Source organism: Tachysurus vachellii, chromosome 15 (genome assembly GCF_030014155.1).
Source record: "Tachysurus vachellii isolate PV-2020 chromosome 15, HZAU_Pvac_v1, whole genome shotgun sequence".
In the NCBI taxonomy this organism is placed as follows: Eukaryota; Metazoa; Chordata; class Actinopteri; order Siluriformes; family Bagridae; genus Tachysurus; species Tachysurus vachellii.
The window spans coordinates 1926673-1949371 of NC_083474.1; the positions used below are offsets into that span (position 1 = coordinate 1926673).

Sequence of the window (22699 nt, forward strand, 5' to 3'; positions counted from 1 at the left end):
TGACAAGCTGATTTTGTGGTGTTATGCAAGTATTTAAAACATGGAAGTCAAGTTTTCGTGTTTGCTCTTGCTCGCCCTCTAGTGGACAGATTCGGTTACTGACCTGAACTTCAGCCAATCAACTAATTATTACAAATTCACCATGTAGTAGGGTAATAATACTGGCTGATATGTGGTGTACAAAATGCCCAAACTTCCTGTAGCTGCTTTCTAAATCAATTAATTTATCTGGGAATGTTTAATTCCGCAAAAATACCGTCGATTAGTTACAAAACGGACGAGTGTTTAATTCCTTCCCTCATATTTAGCCGAATAAGCTCGAATAACAGTCTGTACGCAGAAAAGAAAGACGGCCAAAAAACGAATCGATAGAAAAATAGTTTAATAAAATTAACGGTGAGATTCCACACAGTCTGAACTCCAAAATATACAAATCCTTCAAAAACAGGAACAGAAGGTTGAGATCATATTTTACACAAATATTCTGAACAAATAATAAACAGTCTGAGATCACACCCTCTATCTCACGATGCATTATGGGTAATCTTTTTTTACAGTTTATTATGGGATGCTGTGACTCCATCACTATAGCTTGATTACGAGGAAGAAAAAGTTCCGGATAAAACCGTCCGATTTTACAGATTTAGAAAAAAATGAAAAATTGCTCTGCAAACATTGAGGATCAATGAACAAAGATCAGAACAGAACAGTCCTGAGGTCAGAACCTCACGTCCACCTTTATTCGTCTGTTACGTCGGTTTCATATTCGACATCCGGTTGTTGGAAAAATTCGCAGGAAATCTGGAGTTGTTGGGAAACAACGAGTACGTTTCGTGGACTGTTACATATTTGTGTCATTTTTCATAATGACGGTTTTTGTGCGAAGACTTTATGGTTTTTTTTAAATTCATAGATTTCCTTAAAATAAATTTTTGCAGATTTTCTTTTGGAAGACATTTTGGAAATGTTCCAATTTTTTCCATTTGGTACGAGATGTTTGGGAAGAAAAAAATTATGGAGCTTTTATTTTGTCTGTAAATTCGAAAGCAATTCATGTCTTTAAAAATAGAACTTCAACTGTTTTTATTTTAAATTCACTTTTATGGTAAGAATTCCACTAGAAATTTTGGGCTTTACAGAATAATGGGACTCTTGGAGAATTTAAAAAAAAAGGAATAATTTTGTGAATTTTTTGGAAAATCCTGTAATATTTTGTAACTTGTTCTATACTTTTATTTAATAATTAAGAGATTTAAATAAATGTTTTTTTTTAATTTTCAGAAATTCAGAAGATCTTTTTTTCTCTTTTTTTGGGGTAAGGCTGACGTGAGATTTTGTTAGTCGTAGATGTTTTTTTGTTCAGTTTCTGAATTGTCCGTGCCCCCAGTGGCCTCCTCGGCTCCACCCGCCGCGCCTGAACGGAGGCTCCGGGCCGAACCACTCTGGTGGTCCTCTAGGAGGTCCACTGTCCATGTTCCTGAAAGGTCTGATGTTCCAGTGCTCAGCTTCCATGAAGCCCGGATGTGTAAATTCTCCAGCAGGATCTGGCATGGGCAACCTGACCCTTAAAGCAGGAGCCCTGGACAGGGTGGGAGGAGGCAGACGGAGTGGAGGATGCAGGATGTTGGGAAATGGAGGTATAAATGAAGGAGGAAGAGGAGGAGGACGGTTCAGAGGTAACGGTCTGGTCTGGCTCTGGGGGGCACTGACAGAGTCTTCTAACGAAGGAGCCACAGGATCAACTGTTGTTTAAAATAAAAACAGAAGAAAAAGATAAATACATAGAGAGTTAGATATCAAATCGGTCAAGCTTTTAACTTGCCCAGGAATAACGACAACAAACCGCACTTCTCCTCACTGGGACGCTACCCAGAGCTCGACAATACAACAATACAACACAATTTTTGGTCCAACAAAGATCTTGTACCTGTCAGGGTGTTCGTGCGCTCCAAGGCAGACTCCATGCTTACAGCAGACACCTGAGGTGAAAAAAAAAACATCAAGTTTAATCAATGCCACAAGGACAGAACACAGGAGTAAATGTAATGCAAGGAACAAGAACGTGCAGAGGTTGGAAATAATAAACAAAACATGGAGGTTAAATGTTCACCACAGACGTCACGGTGTTACCGCGAGCGAGAACGACGTTGGACACCAAAACGAGACCCGACGTCTGGATGGAACGTGACTGTGAGGTTTATTTATAAAATCAGCACCAAAAACAAGGGAAAGGTCAAACACAGAACTTCACAAAGTGATAAAACACAAGAAGACCAAACATGAAGGATCAGTGAGGTTTGGGTTTCACGGCCGAACGGTTCGGTGTGTTACTGGCTAAATTATGGCTTTAGGACGAGTCGCTCGGTGTCTTTAAATTTCTGAATATTTATTAAAAGCTGAAATTTCTCCACGCTAAAAGATTCACTTCAACATTAAGAGTAACAGAGTCTAGGTTTGTACCGGGTCTGAGAGGCCAGTGGAGTGTGTAGATAGGAAGTGTTCGATGGGTGACGAAGTAGTTCACAGGAGAGAATTTCAGTCCACAGGGGGTCAATATTTAAGATCCGATAAAACAAAAGTAAACATTAAACATTAAAACCGTTCACAGGTGACGTGAGTGATGGTGATCAGGTTCCAGTGGCACGTGATAATCAAGGACAGAGAATTATATACAGGACAAATTGTGATGTTTTGTGATGTACGGTGCCCTGCGATGGGTTGGCACTCCGTCCAGGGTGTATCCTGCCTTGATGCCCGATGACGCCTGAGATAGGCACAGGCTCCCCGTGACCCGAGGTAGTTCGGATAAGCGGTAGAAGATGAGAACATGGGAACAGAAGCAGGGTTTAATACACTATGAAGCTTTATAGCGATTCCCACGTACCAAAGAAAGTACATTTACAACCTGATTACAGAACATCAGCCTTGTGGACCATCAGTTCTTCACCCTTATAGTTACTGTTAATATGCAGATTAATAACCGAATCTCATTACCATATAATTCCAGTCGTGTGTTAATTAATACTGCGGACATTTTGGAAGAATGACATCATCAAATTTTTGTAACTGAGAAGTTGGATCTGCCTGGTTAAAGAGGAACTATTCATTTATTCAGACTCATTTATTCTACACTGAATGTTTTATTCTGGAACTGAATACAGGATCTGGATTTTCAGGAGAAAGTTCCAGCTTTAAGAGCATCAGTGAGTCGGAGCTCAAACACACCATCGACTTTTATCATTATATATGATCAAATATTTAACTGTGTGCTCTGCTAGCTAGCTCACACACACACACACACACACTCTGTCTCACACACACACACTCTCTGTCTCACACACACACACTGTCTCTGTCTCACACACACTCTCTGTCTCTGTCTCACACACACTCTCTGTCTCTGTCTCACACACACTCTCTGTCTCTGTCTCACACACACTCTCTGTCTCTGTCTCACACACACTCTCTGTCTCTGTCTCACACACACTCTCTGTCTCTGTCTCACACACACTCTCTGTCTCTGTCTCACACACACTCTCTGTCTCTGTCTCACACACACTCTCTGTCTCTGTCTCACACACACTCTCTGTCTCTGTCTCACACACTCTCTGTCTCTGTCTCACACACTCTCTGTCTCTGTCTCACACACTCTCTGTCTCTGTCTCACACACACTCTCTGTCTCTGTCTCACACACACTCTCTGTCTCTGTCTCACACACACTCTCTGTCTCTGTCTCACACACACTCTCTGTCTCTGTCTCACACACACACACTCTCTGTCTCACACACACACTCTCTGTCTCACACACACACTCTCTGTCTGTCTCACACACACACTCTCTGTCTGTCTCACACACACACTCTCTGTCTGTCTCACACACACACTCTCTGTCTGTCTCACACACACACTCTCTGTCTGTCTCACACACACTCTCTGTCTGTCTCACACACACACTCTCTGTCTGTCTCACACACACACTCTCTGTCTGTCTCACACACACACTCTCTGTCTGTCTCACACACACACTCTCTGTCTGTCTCACACACACACACTCTGTCTGTCTCACACACACACACTCTGTCTGTCTCCCACACACACTCTCTGTCTCCCACACACACTCTCTGTCTCACACACACACTCTCTGTCTCACACACACACTCTCTGTCTCACACACACACTCTCTGTCTCACACACACACTCTCTGTCTCACACACACACTCTCTGTCTCACACACACACTCTCTGTCTCACACACACACTCTCTGTCTCACACACACACTCTCTGTCTCACACACACACTCTCTGTCTCACACACACACACTCTCTCTGTCTCACACACACACACACACTCTCTCTGTCTCACACACACTCTCTGTCTCTGTCTCACACACACTCTGTCTCACACACACTCTCTGTCTCTGTCTCACACACTCTCTGTCTCTGTCTCACACACTCTCTGTCTCTGTCTCACACACTCTCTGTCTCTGTCTCACACACTCTCTGTCTCTGTCTCACACACTCTCTGTCTCTGTCTCACACACTCTCTGTCTCTGTCTCACACACTCTCTGTCTCTGTCTCACACACTCTCTGTCTCTGTCTCACACACTCTCTGTCTCTGTCTCACACACTCTCTGTCTCTGTCTCACACACTCTCTGTCTCTGTCTCACACACTCTCTGTCTCTGTCTCACACACTCTCTGTCTCTGTCTCACACACTCTCTGTCTCTGTCTCACACACTCTCTGTCTCTGTCTCACACACTCTCTGTCTCTGTCTCACACACACACTCTCTCTCTGTCTCACACACACACTCTCTCTCTGTCTCACACACACACTCTCTCTCTGTCTCACACACACACTCTCTCTCTGTCTCACACACACACTCTCTGTCTCACACACACACTCTGTCTCACACACACACTCTGTCTCACACACACTCTCTGTCTCACACACACTCTCTGTCTCACACACACTCTCTGTCTCACACACACTCTCTCTGTCTCACACACACACTCTGTCTCACGCACACACACTCTGTCTCTGTCTCACACACACACACTCTCTCTGTCTCACACACACACACACACTCTCTCTCTGTCTCACACACACACACTCTCTCTCTGTCTCACACACACACACTCTCTCTCTGTCTCACACACACACACTCTCTCTCTGTCTCACACACACACACTCTCTCTCTGTCTCACACACACACACTCTCTCTCTGTCTCACACACACACTCTCTCTCTCTGTCTCTCACACACACACTCTCTCTCTGTCTCACACACACACTCTCTCTCTGTCTCACACACACTCTCTCTCTCTGTCTCACACACACACTCTCTCTGTCTCACACACACACTCTCTCTCTGTCTCACACACACACTCTCTGTCTCACACACACACTCTCTGTCTCACACACTCTCTCTCTGTCTCACACACACACACTCTCTCTCTGTCTCACACACACACTCTCTCTCTGTCTCACACACACACTCTCTCTCTGTCTCACACACACACTCTCTCTGTCTCACACACACTCTCTGTCTCACACACACTCTCTGTCTCACACACACTCTCTGTCTCACACACACTCTCTGTCTCACACACACTCTCTGTCTCACACACACTCTCTGTCTCACACACACTCTCTGTCTCACACACACTCTCTGTCTCACACACACTCTCTGTCTCACACACACTCTCTCTGTCTCACACACTCTCTGTCTCACTCACACACACTCTGTCTCACGCACACACTCACTCTCTGTCTCACACACACACTCACTCTCTGTCTCACACACACACTCACTCTCTGTCTCACACACACACTCACTCTCTGTCTCACACACACACTCACTCTCTGTCTCACACACACACTCACTCTCTGTCTCACACACACACTCACTCTCTGTCTCACACACACACACACACTCACTCTCTGTCTCACACACACACACACACACTCACTCTCTGTCTCACACACACACACACTCACTCTCTGTCTCACACACACACTCACTCTCTGTCTCACACACACACTCACTCTCTGTCTCACACACACACTCACTCTCTGTCTCACACACACACTCACTCTGTCTCACACACACACTCACACTCTCTGTCTCACACACACACTCACTCTCTGTCTCTCACACACACACTCTCTCTGTCTCACACACACACACACACACACACTCTTCCTCTTTTTTATATATAAACTCTGGTATTAGACAGAACTTGGATCCATTTACCAAACTTTGTGTCTTCCATTTGTATTTCTCTCTTTTTTTTAACACTAGAACAGTAAACTGTACGCTTGCGGTTTATGATAAATGATCCCACGCTGCTTGTTTAAAAATCAGTTTATATAAAAATAGATTCACTGATGGAAATAAATCACTATTTAAAGAGCTTAAATGAACGGAGGTAAAAAAAAATACCTTATTAAAGCTCAAATCTTATTGGTCACAGAGTGTAAATTACATAAGCAGCACAAAGTGCACTTCAGATGTCTGGGGGAAAAAAGCGTCTTTTTATTCAATTTAATTTACTTTATATATGTTTATATATTATGTATATATATTTTTTTCAAAGCAGCCTCTAATTCCTGCAGAAGCAGAATGTGGGTTTATTTTGGTCAAGTATTTAGTCACTGTTTACCGTCTTACCGAAGATCACGTCACTTCGAACAAAAACTTCAAGCTTTTATGACAGCGCTACTAAAAAATTCCTCATTTTTAGGGAATTTGAATAAACGCGTCAAATGTAACTAAAGAAAAATTCTACATTCTAGAATTTATTTCTATCTTACTATCTTTATCTAGAATCTCCATTTTACTTTCTAAATTGTACACAGAACAGTTTGATGTAGGAGACTGAAACCCACCCACAGAAATCCCACACATTCAACGCTCCGGTTTACTTCCTGTCACTTGTGGAGCTAACAGCAGCCCTCAGGGACATTTCACTTGCTTTATCTTTTCAGTTTCTGGAGGAACCTCCTGCAGATTCAGCTGTAAACCTGCAGTAGAGTCACGTCGGGGTTACTACGGGTTGTGTCTAAAATTAAAAAAGTGACAGAGAAGGAAGGCATAAAATCAGTGACCAGCTAGAATCCAGGTGTGTGTGTGTGTGTGTGTGTGTGTGTGTATCGTTGTTCCATCCTTGGTCTCTGTGCCCTGAACAAAGCAGAAACATTAAACACAACCACGACGACAGACAAAACAAAACTGTGGAATGAAAACGTCTCCTAAATCCTGAGATGAAGTGATGACGAGGCAGCGTAAGTGGAACCTGATCAGAATTTTCGCAGGAAATTGTGTGCATTCTCCTCTACGTCGGGCAAGGATCGATTAAACAATAAAAAATTAATAAACATCATACGACCAAAAACAAAATCAACAATCATTCACACTACTTGTTTCCCTCTCTTTCGAAGATAGCAAGAGCAAAACAACCAACCAGCATCTTGTCATGTTCATGATAATCTGAAACTCTTGAGGATTTTCATGCGGCGGAAAACATCGTGATCGTGAGAAAGCCTCGGCACTGAAGACGCCATCCGTAAATAACAATCCCACCGAAAAACTTCATTATGTTCAACTTCAAAAATTAACAAATTCTATTTGTATATTTAAATAATTAAATAAATACGCAGCCCAAATCATAGACCGAAGACTTCTACACTATTCTACACAGAGGGCGGGGCTAAGAGCGACACGCTGTTGGACAAGACGCCTTACAAATGCCTTTCACATTGTGTAAGCTAGTTTCCACTAATTAAAAAAACCCACTGTATTTCACTTAAGCTACGTGAGTTTGATGTCATTCGACATTGTCTGAGAAACTGATAATACGTGTGGTTAGTTAATAAAAAAAAATAAAAAAAAATTTCTACATTCATACAATAGAATTTGAAATACACAGTGCATAGTGTGTGTGTAGTGGGTCATGTGGAACGCAGCTCTAGATTGTCTCGAGATTAAGTACGACGTCCACCGTACAAGTGCCTGTGAACGAGATGCTACCATAGCAACGACAACGCATTAATACAAAAACGCAAATTTACTCTGCAAATTACTTATAAATATAATAAAATCAATTCTACCAAAATAACAAGCACTGTTTTTTTATATATTAAAATAATCCACATTTTTATTTTATAGGATTAGTAAAGATACTGATCCAATAGAGAACTAGTCAATAACCTTCTGACCAATCAAACGGATCTCTCCAAAAAGTTGTTTTTCACAAACAGCAGACAAAAGTGCCAGAATCGCAGCTCCACTCTTCCCCTCAAAGTTCTGATGGAACGTGGAACAAAATGCCACCAAGCCACACTGCGTCCTGCGTTTCCCGTCAAAGCCGAACTAGAAAAGCCTCATCCCGTATGTCTGAGATGCTAAATGTTCAAAAGTGTTAGTGAGTAATACATATCAGTAATAAACGTTAGCTAGCTGGGGATCATCACGTCTGATCCGTCGTGCTAACTCGATAAAACTCTCGTTTTTAGACGTGGAATAAATGTTTACGATGATTTACAAGATGTTGGATAGATTCCTTCCTAACATCTTCACATCTGTATTTTAGTCGATATTAAACACAAACTCTGAAGCGTTCCTTAAATACTTTTAGTTGTGTACAGAAATCCGGTCCTAGATTTAGATCCCTGATGACCGGTGGGGAGGAAAAATAAAGATTTACCTGTTCAGAGCCTGCTTGCTTGTGAGAAATACGAAAAACGGTAGGTTGAAGATAAAATCCGGACGATTCCGTAGTCGCTTGTAATCGTGAAGCCGGAGAAAGGAAAAAGTGGGCGGGATTAACTTTCTCCTGTCAGTCAGTCAGTATGACGTTTGGATGAAGGTTTGCCGAGATGGAAATGAAGTACACACACTTCAGATCACTGCAGTTGTTCTAACGTTGACCCCAAACATTGCTCCACCTTGGGCATGGGCATAAGATTAGACTGAATTATTAAAATAAAGGCATATTTAGGATACATTTGACCTGGTGGGGGAAATCAAATCTCACTGCAGGCAATGCAATCGAATTGAGCGAATTCCTGAGAGTGACATCATCATAATAATAATAATAATAATAATAAAGTGTTTTATACAGTGTTTATTTGAGAGAATCGTGACTTGTCTCAGGACTTGTCACAGACCTCGGTATGATGGCATTCAGCAATGTAGAAACCGGGTCTCATGTATGTCACTCACGTACGTCACTCACGTACGTTTACTTATCTCCAGTAAGCACTTTATGTTTTAGGTTTGTAGTGGATCCAGGGTCGATCCCAGGAAACGCTGACAGTAAGGTAACGTAGTGTGGATAATGCTGGGCTGGATACCGGTCCATTACACACAGGAAACTATAGAAACTCACACTGGGAGAACATGTGAAACCCTATACACACCAAACTGGGGAGCGAGGAACCTCCTCTGCCCCACACCACCACCAGAAATCCATAATAATCTGATTATTCTGGTTTATAATGTGGTTTAATGGTGGTCGTGTTCACAAACCTCACTTCATGGCCATGTAATCAAATTTTCACACATAATTGTAAATCACATGATCAAGAACATCAAAAGAACATCGATGCTTCTTTGTGAAAGACAGGAAATGTGTAATGGAACAAATGACTGAATTCAAAATCATTTAGATTTACTTGTTTTGAGTTGTTTGGATCGACGAATCGGTTCTTGAACACTTGAAACCAAAAGAACGAAGGGTTTTGCCGAACATAATAAACAACAAAGTACGTATTTAAGAGTTTAAGCTTATATTCAGTGACTGTAAAGTAATAAACACTTTAATTGTATTAATTATGATGATTAAAAATCCGGAGACTTGTTTGAACTAACTTTTTTACAGACATTCAGGATTTGAAAGGAAAGTAAAGTGAATTATAAGTTCTCATGTTTCTTATTTCTTTAAACACACACACACACAGGTGATGGCTAAAGGGGGAAAAAAACCCACCACTAGTGGCTTACCATCTCTTTGGTGCCTTCAAGCAGGTGGTGAGGAATATTCAGTGTTAAAGGTCCCAGCTGTTTGAGTACATGATCCTGAACCTCAGTTTGTTGTCCAAGATGTTCCTCGTGTTTGTTCGAAAGCAAACCATCACCAGCTCCAGCACAGAAATGAATGATTATTTCTCGAGCAACATTAACCATCGTTAGACCTTGGAGAAAACCTGTGCCAGATCAGCGGTCATGCAATGAAGTGGTTGATCATGGTGATAAGCGGGCATGGACTGTTAGGGTCCAAGTATCATCTTTACATAGCTATGGACGCAAAGATCCAAAAACTTACCCAGAAGGCTTTGGTGTAACCTGATGATGCATCTGTACAATATCAGAACAGTATCTCCTGCTGAAGCTGATCATTGATTAATGTTCCTGAAGTGTATTTTTCATGCTATATTTGCCCGCTTGTTTGCAACAGATACGATCCTCAGAGGTTCAAAGAAGCTGATGCGTTCATTTCCTGCATCCTGTTTGCTTCCCTTCTTACACGTCCCTGTACCGGCACTGAGCGCTAGGATTATCCGAGTTGTTCTCCAGTGTGAGCGAGTGTGTGGTTACCTTGCATCACGGAGTTCCCTAAGGCACTGCAAAGAATCCGTGGCTTACGAGAGTCCTCGTGATAACCTTTTTACAGTTTGTCGTAGAAAAGGTTTTCCACTCGAATGCTTGGATGAAAAACACAGCAAGAGGTTCGTGCTTCGTCTTTACCCAACACTCTACACCATGCAGAAGGCTTTCATCAAACTAAATGCTAGAATTCCTAGTCTCAACTCTAGTGAGTCTTTACTCTCATTTCCCATTTACCAAATTCCACAAAATATGAGAAGATTTGAGCTGTAATGCATCAGCAAGGTTTCATAAACCCCATATCCATAAAGGATCTTTTACTCCATTTCAACCAGAGCAATTTGCAAGTTACACTCTTTTTAGGTATACCATGTGTTAGCTTTGATCGGTTTATACGTCGTATGACGTTAAGGCCGTGTTGGTGCAGGGTTTCACGCCACAGGAGCCACACCTGATTCCACCTGGTTAATCAGAGGAGCTTGGCTCTTTATGTCCACTTGGACTTAATGGTGGTCCGGGGTTGTGTTTACAGTCGAAGTGTAGACCTAGAGTTAAGGTTTTACAGTTATGTCTACGATCTAAGGGTTAAGGGTTTCAGGTTGAGTTCTAGGGTTAAAGGTGGGGTCTCCGTTGTTTGAGAAATGCTTCGGAAAACTGCGTCGGGCCGCCAAACAAAACAAAAATCAAAACAAACGTGTAGCCAATGAGCAGAAAGGGGCGTGTCTTGTCAATATGGGCGGAGAGAGTGTTCAGTGCGCATGTGTGACATTAGCAGAAAGAGGTTTTAACATTGACATGGAGGATAAAAACAAAGAAAGCGAAGAAAGGCTTACGATAAGGTAAGAAGTAGGACGTGTTAATATAGGATCAGCTTTCCAGCGCTGGAGAGAACTGAAGGAGCAGGAAGGCCTGCGATGGGACGCCGAGGCGCTTTTTTCCTTCTCGATAGGTGAGTAACGTTGGTTTTACTTTGTTACACAGAACTAATATATGTCTTTGTCCTTTACATGATTATGCTTGTGTGTCATTTTTGCTTGTTTGTTTATCTACAATCGTATTGTTCTTCCCTTCAGCTATGATAAAGACACATTTCTTTCCATTAGTTGCCTGGGTTACGAATGTATGTGTGGGCGGAGCTATCAATACAGGGGTGGGACCCGTTCGGGTTAGGGGCGTGTTTGTTTTGGTGATTTCAAATGTCAACATTGGCTTTCAAACAACGGAGACCCCACCTTTAAGGTTTGCCAGGATAAGACTGGTTATAGTCGGTATAAACATTAAGAATACAAAACATTTCTCGTGACACAAATTTGTGCGTTTTTTTTGTAACAAAAGAAAGAAAGAGACCACAAAACACAACGTCCTCTGTGTTTAGACTTTCTTGTGGTGGAAAACAGACAAATCCCTGAAACTGGCACCACCGCAAATGCATATGGATACAAATAATAAAATAAATCACTTCGGGTGTCTGATGTGAGAACGCGGACGACAAACCGACCAAATCACGATGCTTTGTTAATGACTTGTTTGTGAAATTGAATTCATCGTGTGCTTTAACCAGAAAAGCGCTAAAACTATACAAGCTCATGTTTTGGTGCAAAACCATCAACCAAGATTTTCTGCATTCAAAATAATGTTTAGGTTGAGTACAAAATGGCTGAAACAGGAACCCAAAACTGAACACCAAGGATGGTGAACTTACCTGCAAATGGTACAAAGGAGCGTTTTGGTCTTTATTCTGTGCTGGGAAAATTCTTATCATGGTGCTGCAAAAAGGAGAGGCAGCACTTGCCCTATACATCACAACTCTAATGGGTGGAATAACAAAAAGCAAACTAAAACATTTCTTCATATGAAGAAACAAATAAACCTCTTTAACTAACACTACGCCTTTGGCTACAAACATCAGATCTGGGTCTCTGGTGAGGTCAATAAAGAACATTTTCAGTGACACAATCTGTCATTACTTACTAGTACAAATAATGGAGAAAAAAAGTAGGTTAGGTTAAGGTGTTGAACTACTGATCGAAAAGGTTGCGAGTTTGGATCCCAGGTCTAACAAGCTGCCACTGCTGGGCCCCTGAGCAAGGCCCTTAACTTTCAAGTGCTCAGTTGAATAAAATGATTAGTCGCTATGGATAAGAATGTCTGCCAAATGCTGTAAATGTAATCAATCATGGTTTAAAAGACATTGTCTCAGGTTCATTAATATCCCCAGTACTTCCAGTCTGGAATGTTTTGTATTGCACCTGTCAGTCATTTTAGCCGTGTTCAGGACACCCATTCACCTCATTTTTAAACAGAAGTTGCATATTTTGGGGCAGTTTGGGGGCAGGTTTATAACTGACCGTTATCGAGATCTTCCCCATCCCACAAACCTTACCTAATGCATCTTTAATGCTAGTTAACTACCTAGTAACCAGGTAATTAGTAGTAAAACTTGTAAAGAGGTCTTTAATTAGAAGGTTGCAACAAATTATTACAAGGTTGAAGACAGATCTTCTGCAGTAGTTAAGTGGTGTAATAGTAGTTTATCGTTTTGGATGAAAAGGTTGAAGGATGTGCTTTTTAATTGAAACAGACCGCCGTTAGGTTGCTCGTGCCCTCTGCAGCCCAAGTTAATGACCACTACATACGATCCTCAATGAATTTCAGTTTCAAAAAACCCACCTGCTTCAAAGTTCCAGTGATTTCCTCTGAAAATGTTGGTGAGCTCTTGTAGTCACCGTTTCTCTTCAAGTGACGCACCGAGCCACGTGATGATCACTTCATTACAAAATGTCAAGTGATTCCTGATCCTTTCCCGATCGTTATACTGCTCATGGAGGCAGTTCTTTAGCTCAGAGCTGGAAAGTGAGCTTAGTGTTAAGATGTAGGACGGTCAGAAAGAGTAATTAATAAAAGACCCTAAAACTTTGTGCCAACATTGGATTCTGCAGCACAGTTTGGATTAGCTTGTGATCTGTTCTGCAGATACTTAGATCAGATTCTTCTTCACCTTAAGGGCTTTTTACACCTGGTCACTTCATGCGTTTTCTGTGATCCGATAGCTATCCGATGGTAAAAAGACCAGGTCTAAATGCCCACGGAAAAGTTTTTCAAACCACTTCAGGAGGTGGTCTGGGACACGTTTCAGATGAAACTGGACAGGTGTAAAACTGGACAGGTGTTCAAGCCACATACATCAGCGCTATACTCCTCCCAAACGGAAGTACGTCACTCGCAGGTGATCTTTCACCTAGGCGTCTCGTCGGGTCTTAAAATGCGCTGCTGCTGCCAGCGAAAATGCAGCAAACAGTAAATGCTGTTTTTTGTAGCATAACCGTCGTAAGTCTTCTTTAGATTGCATTCTGAAAACCGCACACACCAAAGCGTGTTCCGTTTCAATTACCCTGGAAATGAGGTCAAATATGTTTGCATTTTGGGCGGGAGTAGAAAGATCGGATCGATATCCGATTCGCCGAGACGCGTTTATGTGGCCTAATGTAAATGGAACAGTTTTAACAAATCAGATAGCTATCGGATCAGAGACAACACATGAATTGACCAGGAGTAAAAAGGCCCTTAGATCCGTATTCTGCTTTAACAGATCTACGAATGAATTAGATTCTAACCTAGTGTTTGACAATTATATTGTATATAATTTTTTTTTAAACTGCCCATTTACAACTGACATTTAGGGTCTTGTATGTTATGGCATAACTGTTCTCAAAAAGCAACTCTGATGGACCTGGAGCTGCTCACGGTTCACAGCACAACCGTAGTTCAGACACTCTACAAAGGCGAGCGATATGGAAGCGTTAAGAGGGAGAACGTTCCTGCTGGTCTGAGAAGACTGCCGATTTCAGTCTGAGCGCTCTGAGAACACCGTTCCTAAAGCCTCTTGATTGCCTTCATAAATGTTTTCTTTATCGGGCCACTAACGTCTGGTGGATGCCTTCTCTAGACACCATCGGGGATTTTTTTTATAACCAAATCCTGACATTCACAGTCATTTTCAACCTTTTCATGATACGTTCTTCATCTTCATGATGCTCTATGTTCTGGCATGTTCTCCAACACAGAGGAAAAGATTGTGGGACCATTTGCAGACAGGTTAACTAAATCATTTCACCTGATAAGACTTCTACTTATGTAGATTCGAGGCATGTAAATCTAAACCGAGTCCGTTTCAGCTCCGTCTTTAAACGCTGCAAAATGTAGAAATGTTCAAGTGAGGTGAATATTTATGGAATACATATGCACATACACAGACTACTTAATGGTTCATGGATTCACCGACTTACAACCGCTACCACATCATACCTCCGCTGAGAATAACAGCCTCTCACTTGTGCTCCATATCCATTGATGAACAGGGATGTTTGGGGTGAAAAATCGGGCTACTCGTAAATGCAGACCTACACCGAGTGGTAGTCTATGGACTGCGTTTTGATCTCCACAGTTTGAAAATAATCGTTTCAACGATTTCTTGGTTCTGAGAAAGTTTGTAGACGATAATATTGAACTTTTTTCCATGTGGCCCTTTAACCGTGGCGAACAGAATAACGACCAAACCAGGAGAAATCAACAGTCGTGATGCTAACCTTTTTTTATTTTATTATTATTAAAGTTCCAAGACTGACATTAAACCACCTGAGGTGTTGACGGTAGCCATGCATTGTACAAAAAAGCTATAAAGTGCTGAAACGCTCTGTGCGATGCAAAATGACACAATGGTTTTAAACGAAGGTGAACACTTTACCTCCAGAAGAAAGTGAACGAAAAGAGTAGGAAAGGTTTGATCAGATACTCCATTAAGACCTTTTACCTGTGACACGACTGCAGCTCCGCCTTCACGCTCTTGTTTGGGTCGGTCTCCGCCGTCTCCGACGGGTTTAACGAGCTCGCCGATCATCGGGGCCCACTCTACATTAGTGATCAACAACTCCAATAAATAAAACGGCAAGAATCGGCTATGAATTGTACAAATACTTCCCTGTTAAACACAGATCTTCAAGGTCGAGACACGTTATAATGGGTAGGATGCTGAATCCCAAATGGGTCCCTAGGTCACACTTTATATACGCTATACATATACAGGAAATAAATGGGGCGTGGCTCCTTACTGAACAGTGTACACAGAGCAGAAGTTCAGTAATTACCCTATGTAGTGAATATGACTTCTCACAATCAGCTCATAATGGTGCCGTGACCCAACACTTAATGCACTGTGCATGGGAAAATGAGACGAGGCTTTTTTATCTTTCGGCAATGTGTGCTTGAATGTTTGCGTGTGTGTACCTGGTTTGAGTGTTTCCTGGTCGAGTACAGCTCCCTCCCGCAAAGACACTAACTCCGAGTCCTTCAGCTTCTCCCAGGGGACGTACGTCACGCCTAGGTCCATGTTCCAGTATTTCTTGAAGCGACCTCCAATACCTTTGTTCATCGCCCACGCAATCTGATCACACACACACACACACAAACAGGCTTGTACAAACCTGAAACTAATCAACATACCACAAAGAGTCATTATACGCCATATAGAAGTAAAACTATGCTGTGAACTGTGAAGCATGGTGATGGCAGCATAGTGCCATGTGATGATGAAGGAAGATTATCTAAAACAGTGGACTTCACTATTTTTTTCATGCGAGCCACACTGATAGGACAAAGTCAATAGAAGAGCCACTTTCACCGCAAAGTATGCCAAGTTATTCAGTCTTAAATAGCTTATCTGCTTAAATACAATGTACAATATTGCAATACAATAATATCTTAAAAATCATTCTTTATTATGCACCTGTCAAGGGTTCGATCCGTGAAGGACAAATAAAAATCAAACGGGATTGTTTGATAAGAAATCGATCCATTTTTTAGTCCGTGTGTACAGTAAACACAAGTTGTTAACTGGCATGAAACACAAACTAGCAGGCCGCCAAAAACTGGCTATTGCGCAGAACGCAGTGAGTCAGTGACGAGTCAAATAATATATAAATATATATTATTTGTAATAGAGCACATTCGTTTTTCTATGCTTCCCTGATTGTTTTTAATGTTATTTAAATGCAAAATAAATTTTAACCACATGATCATATCATCGTATTATTTACTGCCATGCGAGCCGCATATTAAAGCTTGGCGAGCTGCAGGAGGCTCACGAGCCGCGCAATGAGTAACACTGATCTAAAACTACTGAAGCAACACCTAAAGGACAGTGAACCTCAGCAGTCCTCCAAAGATGGAACAATATGGCTTAAAGACAACACAGTGAAACTCACTCGCACTCACTCGCACTCACTCGCACTCACTCGCACTCACTCGCACTCACTCGCACTCACTCGCACTCACTCGCACTCACTCGCACTCACTCGCACTCACTCGCACTCACACTCACTCACACTCACTCACACTCACTCACACTCACTCACACTCACTCACACTCACTCACTCTCACTCACACTCACTCACACTCACACCACATTTACTCCTGAAAGCAGAGCCGGCTGCTGTACCTTGAAGGATTTGTGGTTGATCTTTGCGGTTCCTCGGCTGAGTTTATTCAGAGCGGTGTAGGCGTCCTGCCTGTGAACCATGACGATGTAGGCACAGCCTCGGGGAGGGATCATCTGATGCATTAAAAAAAAATAAGTCAATAAAAACACGCACATTAAGTACGGAGGAATCTTTTCGCAGGGTGAGGAATTATTAATAACCATAAAAACACACTGTAGGTTTTATTTATAACTGTAACTTCACTGTGCTAACAAACTTCAGAAGTTATTTCTAATGATTACAGATAAAGGAATAAAATTAAGATGGTGACGTGTGCTCACGTTAATGGACTCGATCTGGCCGAACTCCTCCATCAGACTGCTGACATCCTGCTGCTGCGTTTTCTTATCCAGCTGACCGAGCCATAGAGTCGTGCTGCACACTGCAATGTGCAAACACACACACTTGCCTACACATTGCACAAAAATTTTGCTGCATGTTCTGGATGCGATTGCACTCCAGCATGCCTACACGTGATCTATTTAGTGCTTGAACGTACATCTGAGGAGCTTTTAAATAAATCTCTCGCACTGACCGCTGAGCGTCTCTCTCTTTATGGGCGGGAGTCCTTTATGTCTTCTCTCCGTGTCCTTCCTGTCATCTACGTGTGATCTCGGCGGACTCCTCCGGCGCTCGTGGGAGCGAGAGCGCCGATACCGCGAATGTCTGGAGTGAGAGTCGGCGCGAGGATGAAGACAAGGTGAAGAACGCCTCCTGGGTGACCTGCAGAGATTACATGGATACGGAGTGAGTTGTGGGAAGGATAAGGAAAGAGTAATTACTGATGGAGTAATATAGTCTTGATAGAGTGTTTACTTAGGGTTGAACAAACACACCAACTATTACGTCATAATGTGTTTCATTTAAAATATCTTTAACTTGCCTTGACCGGGATCTTCTGCTGTACCTGCTCTCATGCTCGTTTCTCCTGGAGTGACCAAACTCAGCCTTGATAAAAAAAAAAAAAAGAAAAAAAAAAAAAACATTTTTTCTGTTTAGCTTTTAAATGCACTCGCACTTTCAACAGGTGCTGGATGGTGAGTATATAAAGATGGCGTACATATGGTTAAAAAAAAACAAAACAATAAAAAGTAACACGGGAAAGAGCCGTGGAAACGTGTGCATGCTCGTACCGTGGGGGCTTCTGTGGTGGCGTGGGTGGTGATGTCATCAGGTCTGGTCACAGGTTGTTCAGCCTGTGTGTTATGAAGGGTGTGAAGTGAGGATCAAGAAAGATTTCCTGTCATCCTTAAATCAGAGCTACTTATAAATAAAAAGCAACTTATTCATAAAAGCTTGAGAGCTGTCATGGGCATGAGGACACAAATCTGAACACAAGTTTGTTTTTTTGTTTTTTTACTGTTTTCTTTAATGCTAGAAACAATATACCTCAAACAAATGGGGAAAAAAGAAGAAGAAGAAGAAAAAAAAAAGTGTTACCTGGTTGGAAAGCTGGCCGAGAAGGTGACCCTGAAGAGCTCGCTGCAGATCTGGTAGATTTCTGCACAAAGATAAAAGGTGTGTTTTTAAGGACGGTAACTTATTAACCTTAACCTTCCTCTGAACTCTTTACTGTCTGAAACATGTAATATCTGATAAGTTCCTGTCATTCCCTCATGTCACCTCTCAGTTCTACTAATACAGTTAATAAGACAAAATAAATGCACCAACTAGTGCTTTAAAGGTGGGGTCTCCGTTTTCTGAAGCATTTCTCAAACAATGGAGTCGGGACGACAAACAAAACAAATACAAAACTAACGTGTAGCCAATGAGCAGAAAGGGGCGTGTCTTGTCAATATGTGGCGGAGAGAGTGGGACCCATTTGGGTTAGGGGCGTGTTTGTTTTGATTTCAAATGTCAACATTGGCTTTCAAACAACAGAGACCCCACCTTTAATATAAAGGTTACTGTCCTGTCAGAGCTGCCAACCAATCAGATTGGAGAATTCAACAGCACTGTAGTACAAAGAGTTTATAAATATGACTGAAGGATTTACATGGAGGAAGCAGGAGACATTTTCACTGGCTGTGGTTCCTCAACATGTGGATCCTCATCGTAGTCGAATCGGTCCTGCAGCACCTAACCGCACACACACACACTTCCTAGTTATACGATGTTATGAATGCATAATTAACGATAGTAATAATAACCCATGTGCGAGCGTTACCTTAGAGATCGAGTTGTTCTGTTGAATAGGAGTGGTGTTAGCCGTGTTAGCCTGTGTAGCGCCGCCCTGCTGGAGAGTCTGCAGAATCTGTTGGAGCTGAACAGTACACACACACCAGGTCAGATTCACACAAGTACGCACATGAAAATAAGTGCCCCCCCTTCATATGACAGTATCATGGCATTAAGATCCATTATGTGTCTCCTATAAATAACTAAGTGAAGTTTCCTTTATTATTTAATAAACTGTTTTTTTTAATCTCTCTAAAGTAATATTGCATTCATTTTGTTTATTCTTGCAGAACATTAATAATAAATTAATATGAGTGAGCTGGCTCTAAGCGAGTGCCTGTAAATGTTCCTGTCAGATGTGATCCTGTGTGTAAGTCACTAGTGTGAACGAATAAGTGTACACTGCCTCTGAAGCTCTTGGGTTCACTTCACTCACGTTGAGCCCCTGAGCAGACTGGAGGAACTGAGCCACGGCAGTGAGAGTCATGCTGTTCTGTTGATCCTCTGGACTCCTCTGAGATGCCGGAAGTGTGGACGGTTCTGGTGTTGGCTGAACACACACTGCTTCAGCTGTAGAACCAACGGACGCACACACACACACAGCATCAGCAATATTTCTCATGAGGATTTTTGAGATGTTATATATTTCTCTCGCATTCATTTGACAAGAAGCCGTGATTTCTTCGGATCCACACTCATGACTTCGGATTCTGTCTGACAGGCAAAAACGAAAAAGAAAACTGTTACCTCGCACCGTACCACCATTCTCCATATCGGACACCGCCGGAGATGACGCCATGTCCACCAGCGGATGAATGACGTCCATACTGAAGACAGAGTTCTTCTGCCACAGGCTCAACACTCGCAGGATCTTGTCCTTTATTCAGACGAATCATCATCATAATCAAAATCATCATCATCATCATCATCATCATCAATACCTTGTGTTTTCCATTTAAAATAGAATTCGGCACCTTATCATCAGGAGGACAATTATAAAGGCTCTGAAAGGTGGCACTGATGTTCTTCAGGAACCTCGGGCCAAACACGTCTTTATCTTCTCCAAACTGATAACGTGACTGTCGGATTATAGAATCTACTACGTACAGGCCAGGAACCTTCAGCTCGGGATTACACTACACACACACACACATACACAACAATACTACTACTACTACTACTAATAATAATAATAATAGTGTGTATATTTTACAGATATGACCATTTGCTCTGGAAATGTGAAATTGCACACCTTTTTGATGAACTTCTCAATGATTTGGACAACATGTTTATACAACTAAAGAAAAAAAAAAAAAAAAACAGAATTTCAGCACTGGTTAAAGAAAAATCTTATTTTTCCAAATAATTGACAAATACAACTGTATTAAATTGTAGTAAAAAAGAAAGAAAGATAGATTTACCTTAATTGCTTTCATCCCAGCTTTGGTAATGGTCATCATCTTTGCTCGAGAGATTGGCGGCTTCATGTCCAGCAGGGACGCCATCTGAGGGGGAGAGAAACTTTCTCAGACTTCACAACTTCGATTAATAATTAGGTCGTGCTCATATACAAGTGAAGAGGGAAAGTAAACCAATAAAAAAATCCTCCAGGACTGTGGGGAGATTTTTAGGTGGAAAAGATGTGAAAAAGGAACATCAGGAGTGCAAGAGTTCATCCCTGAGTAGGTAAGTAGGACAAAATCGTCTCAGTACAAATACTGACACTTTAATAGAGTAAAGTAAAGAGCACTTTATTCATTCCCAAGAGGAAATCTGGGAAGTTTTAAATCTCTTCTCGACATCTGCAGTCAAAGTTTACTGCATTTCCTTTAATCCGTATTTCACGATGCTGCAATAAACGCCACGGCCAAACCTACAAAATAAAATCTCCCTGGAGGGGCATGAATACTCCAGGATCTGACAAATAATACAATAAATAAATAAATAAATAAAAATCTATATCAAATATTTAAAATTAAGAAATATCCAAATGTACAATTTATAATTCCAAAGATAAAAAGTATCTTTTCTGAAGATGAATAAGACCATAACCAATAAATAAATAAATAAATAAATAAATAAATAAAGATAACGCTAGTTAAAATAATAATAATAATGCTAGTTAAAAATAAACAAAAAAATGCTAGTTAAAAATGAACAAATAAATAAAAATAACGCTAATTAAAAAAACAAAAACGCTAGTAAAAAATTAAAAAAATAATGCTAGTTAAAAATAAATCAGTAAAAATAACGCTAGTTAAAAAAATAAATAAATTATGCTAATTAAATATAAATAAATAAAAACTACATTATTTCACTGGACTCTCAATATTCACTCGATATTTTCATGCATATAAAAGAACCTTAGTTTAATAAATATTTAACCTAGTTCTGGGTTGCCAGATCCTCGCCCGTTATAATACAACGCATGAAAACTGATGCACTGAATTTAATTGACGCAAAAATCTTTTCCATATAATTGATTATCGTCACATTAACCGTTTGTCCTCACACATTTATAACGGATTCGCTAAACTTGGACAATCTGGTCATTAAGAATGATTATACATCAGATATATATATTACGTCATTACTGTTCAGGAAAGTCACGAGTCTGTTTATTCACTGATACACAGTTTTATCTGTTATAAACACGATCGTGTTTTGATTTCAGAATGATTTTGACAACATTAGTGAATTAAAGACAGATTTCGATGCTAGTTAAAGACTGTATAACGATTAGTAGGGTGTATAAATAGAAGGAGCAGCCAAACACAAATAACCGCTCCATGTAAATCAAGTTAATTCTACAAACAATAAATTAAATCCGTCAAAAATTTCCACAGGTAAACAAAAACACTTGTTTGCAGAAACGTCGCTTGTTGTCGCCGCCACCATTTTGACGCATGCGCAATGCAGAGCAGGCCTCAAAGACTTAGCAAAATAACTACGCGTCAAAGTCGCAGTTAAACTAAACTACTGATTGCTACCGCCACATTGTACCGCACGTATTCACGTTCTTAAGGTAAAAGTTTAAAAACAAAAGTCTTAACATTAACAAAATAAGGCAAACTTCACGCAAAACAGCTAGCATAGCATAACAGCTAGCATAGCTTATCTGACGTTAGCATTAGCCGTAAACAACAACTTGATAAGAAATTATCTCTACCTCAGTGTTGAAAGCGTTCACCGCGTCCATGTTGTTATCTATTACAAGATAAAGCGTTTAATTTATAAAGCTGCTTTCATTATCCGTGCACGAACCCAACGTAAAGAACAACTATCCTGCCTGGAACTTCTCTCGACCTCAACGTACACGGGGTCGAGTCCAATTAGCTGCTGACACACTATGTAGGTGACCTACGTAGGGCACAAAATG

The 22699-nt window shown here is 41.2% G+C and overlaps 1 protein-coding gene across 1 annotated transcript; it reads right to left on the reverse strand.

Annotated features, from left to right (window-relative positions):
- Positions 1 to 365: 365 nt before the first annotated feature.
- scaf4b (SR-related CTD-associated factor 4b) lies at positions 366 to 22656 on the reverse strand. Its single transcript, XM_060887641.1, has 18 exons — positions 22490 to 22656; positions 20742 to 20825; positions 20573 to 20617; positions 20295 to 20456; positions 20068 to 20197; positions 19757 to 19890; positions 19310 to 19405; positions 19139 to 19221; positions 18583 to 18643; positions 18276 to 18338; positions 18026 to 18090; positions 17678 to 17865; positions 17424 to 17524; positions 17103 to 17216; positions 15892 to 16048; positions 15419 to 15516; positions 1928 to 1979; positions 366 to 1742 (listed from the first exon to the last, which is right to left on the reverse strand). The coding sequence occupies exons 1-18, from the start codon at positions 22517 to 22519 to the stop codon at positions 1360 to 1362; spliced, it is 2046 nt and encodes a 681-aa protein (XP_060743624.1). The 5' UTR covers positions 22520 to 22656; the 3' UTR covers positions 366 to 1359.
- Positions 22657 to 22699: the final 43 nt, after the last annotated feature.

What these genes read in the sequence shown, in the direction of transcription:
- scaf4b (XM_060887641.1), bottom strand. Translation starts at nt 22,519, where the DNA reads ATGGACGCGGTGAACGCTTTCAACACTGAG. An exon ending in ATGTCTCCTGCTTCCTCCAT is followed by an intron (nt 18,644 to 19,138) that starts GTAAATCCTTCA and finishes ATCTTTGTGCAG; the next exon opens with AAATCTACCAGATCTGCAGC. An exon ending in TCGGCCAGCTTTCCAACCAG is followed by an intron (nt 18,339 to 18,582) that starts GTAACACTTTTT and finishes CATAACACACAG; the next exon opens with GCTGAACAACCTGTGACCAG.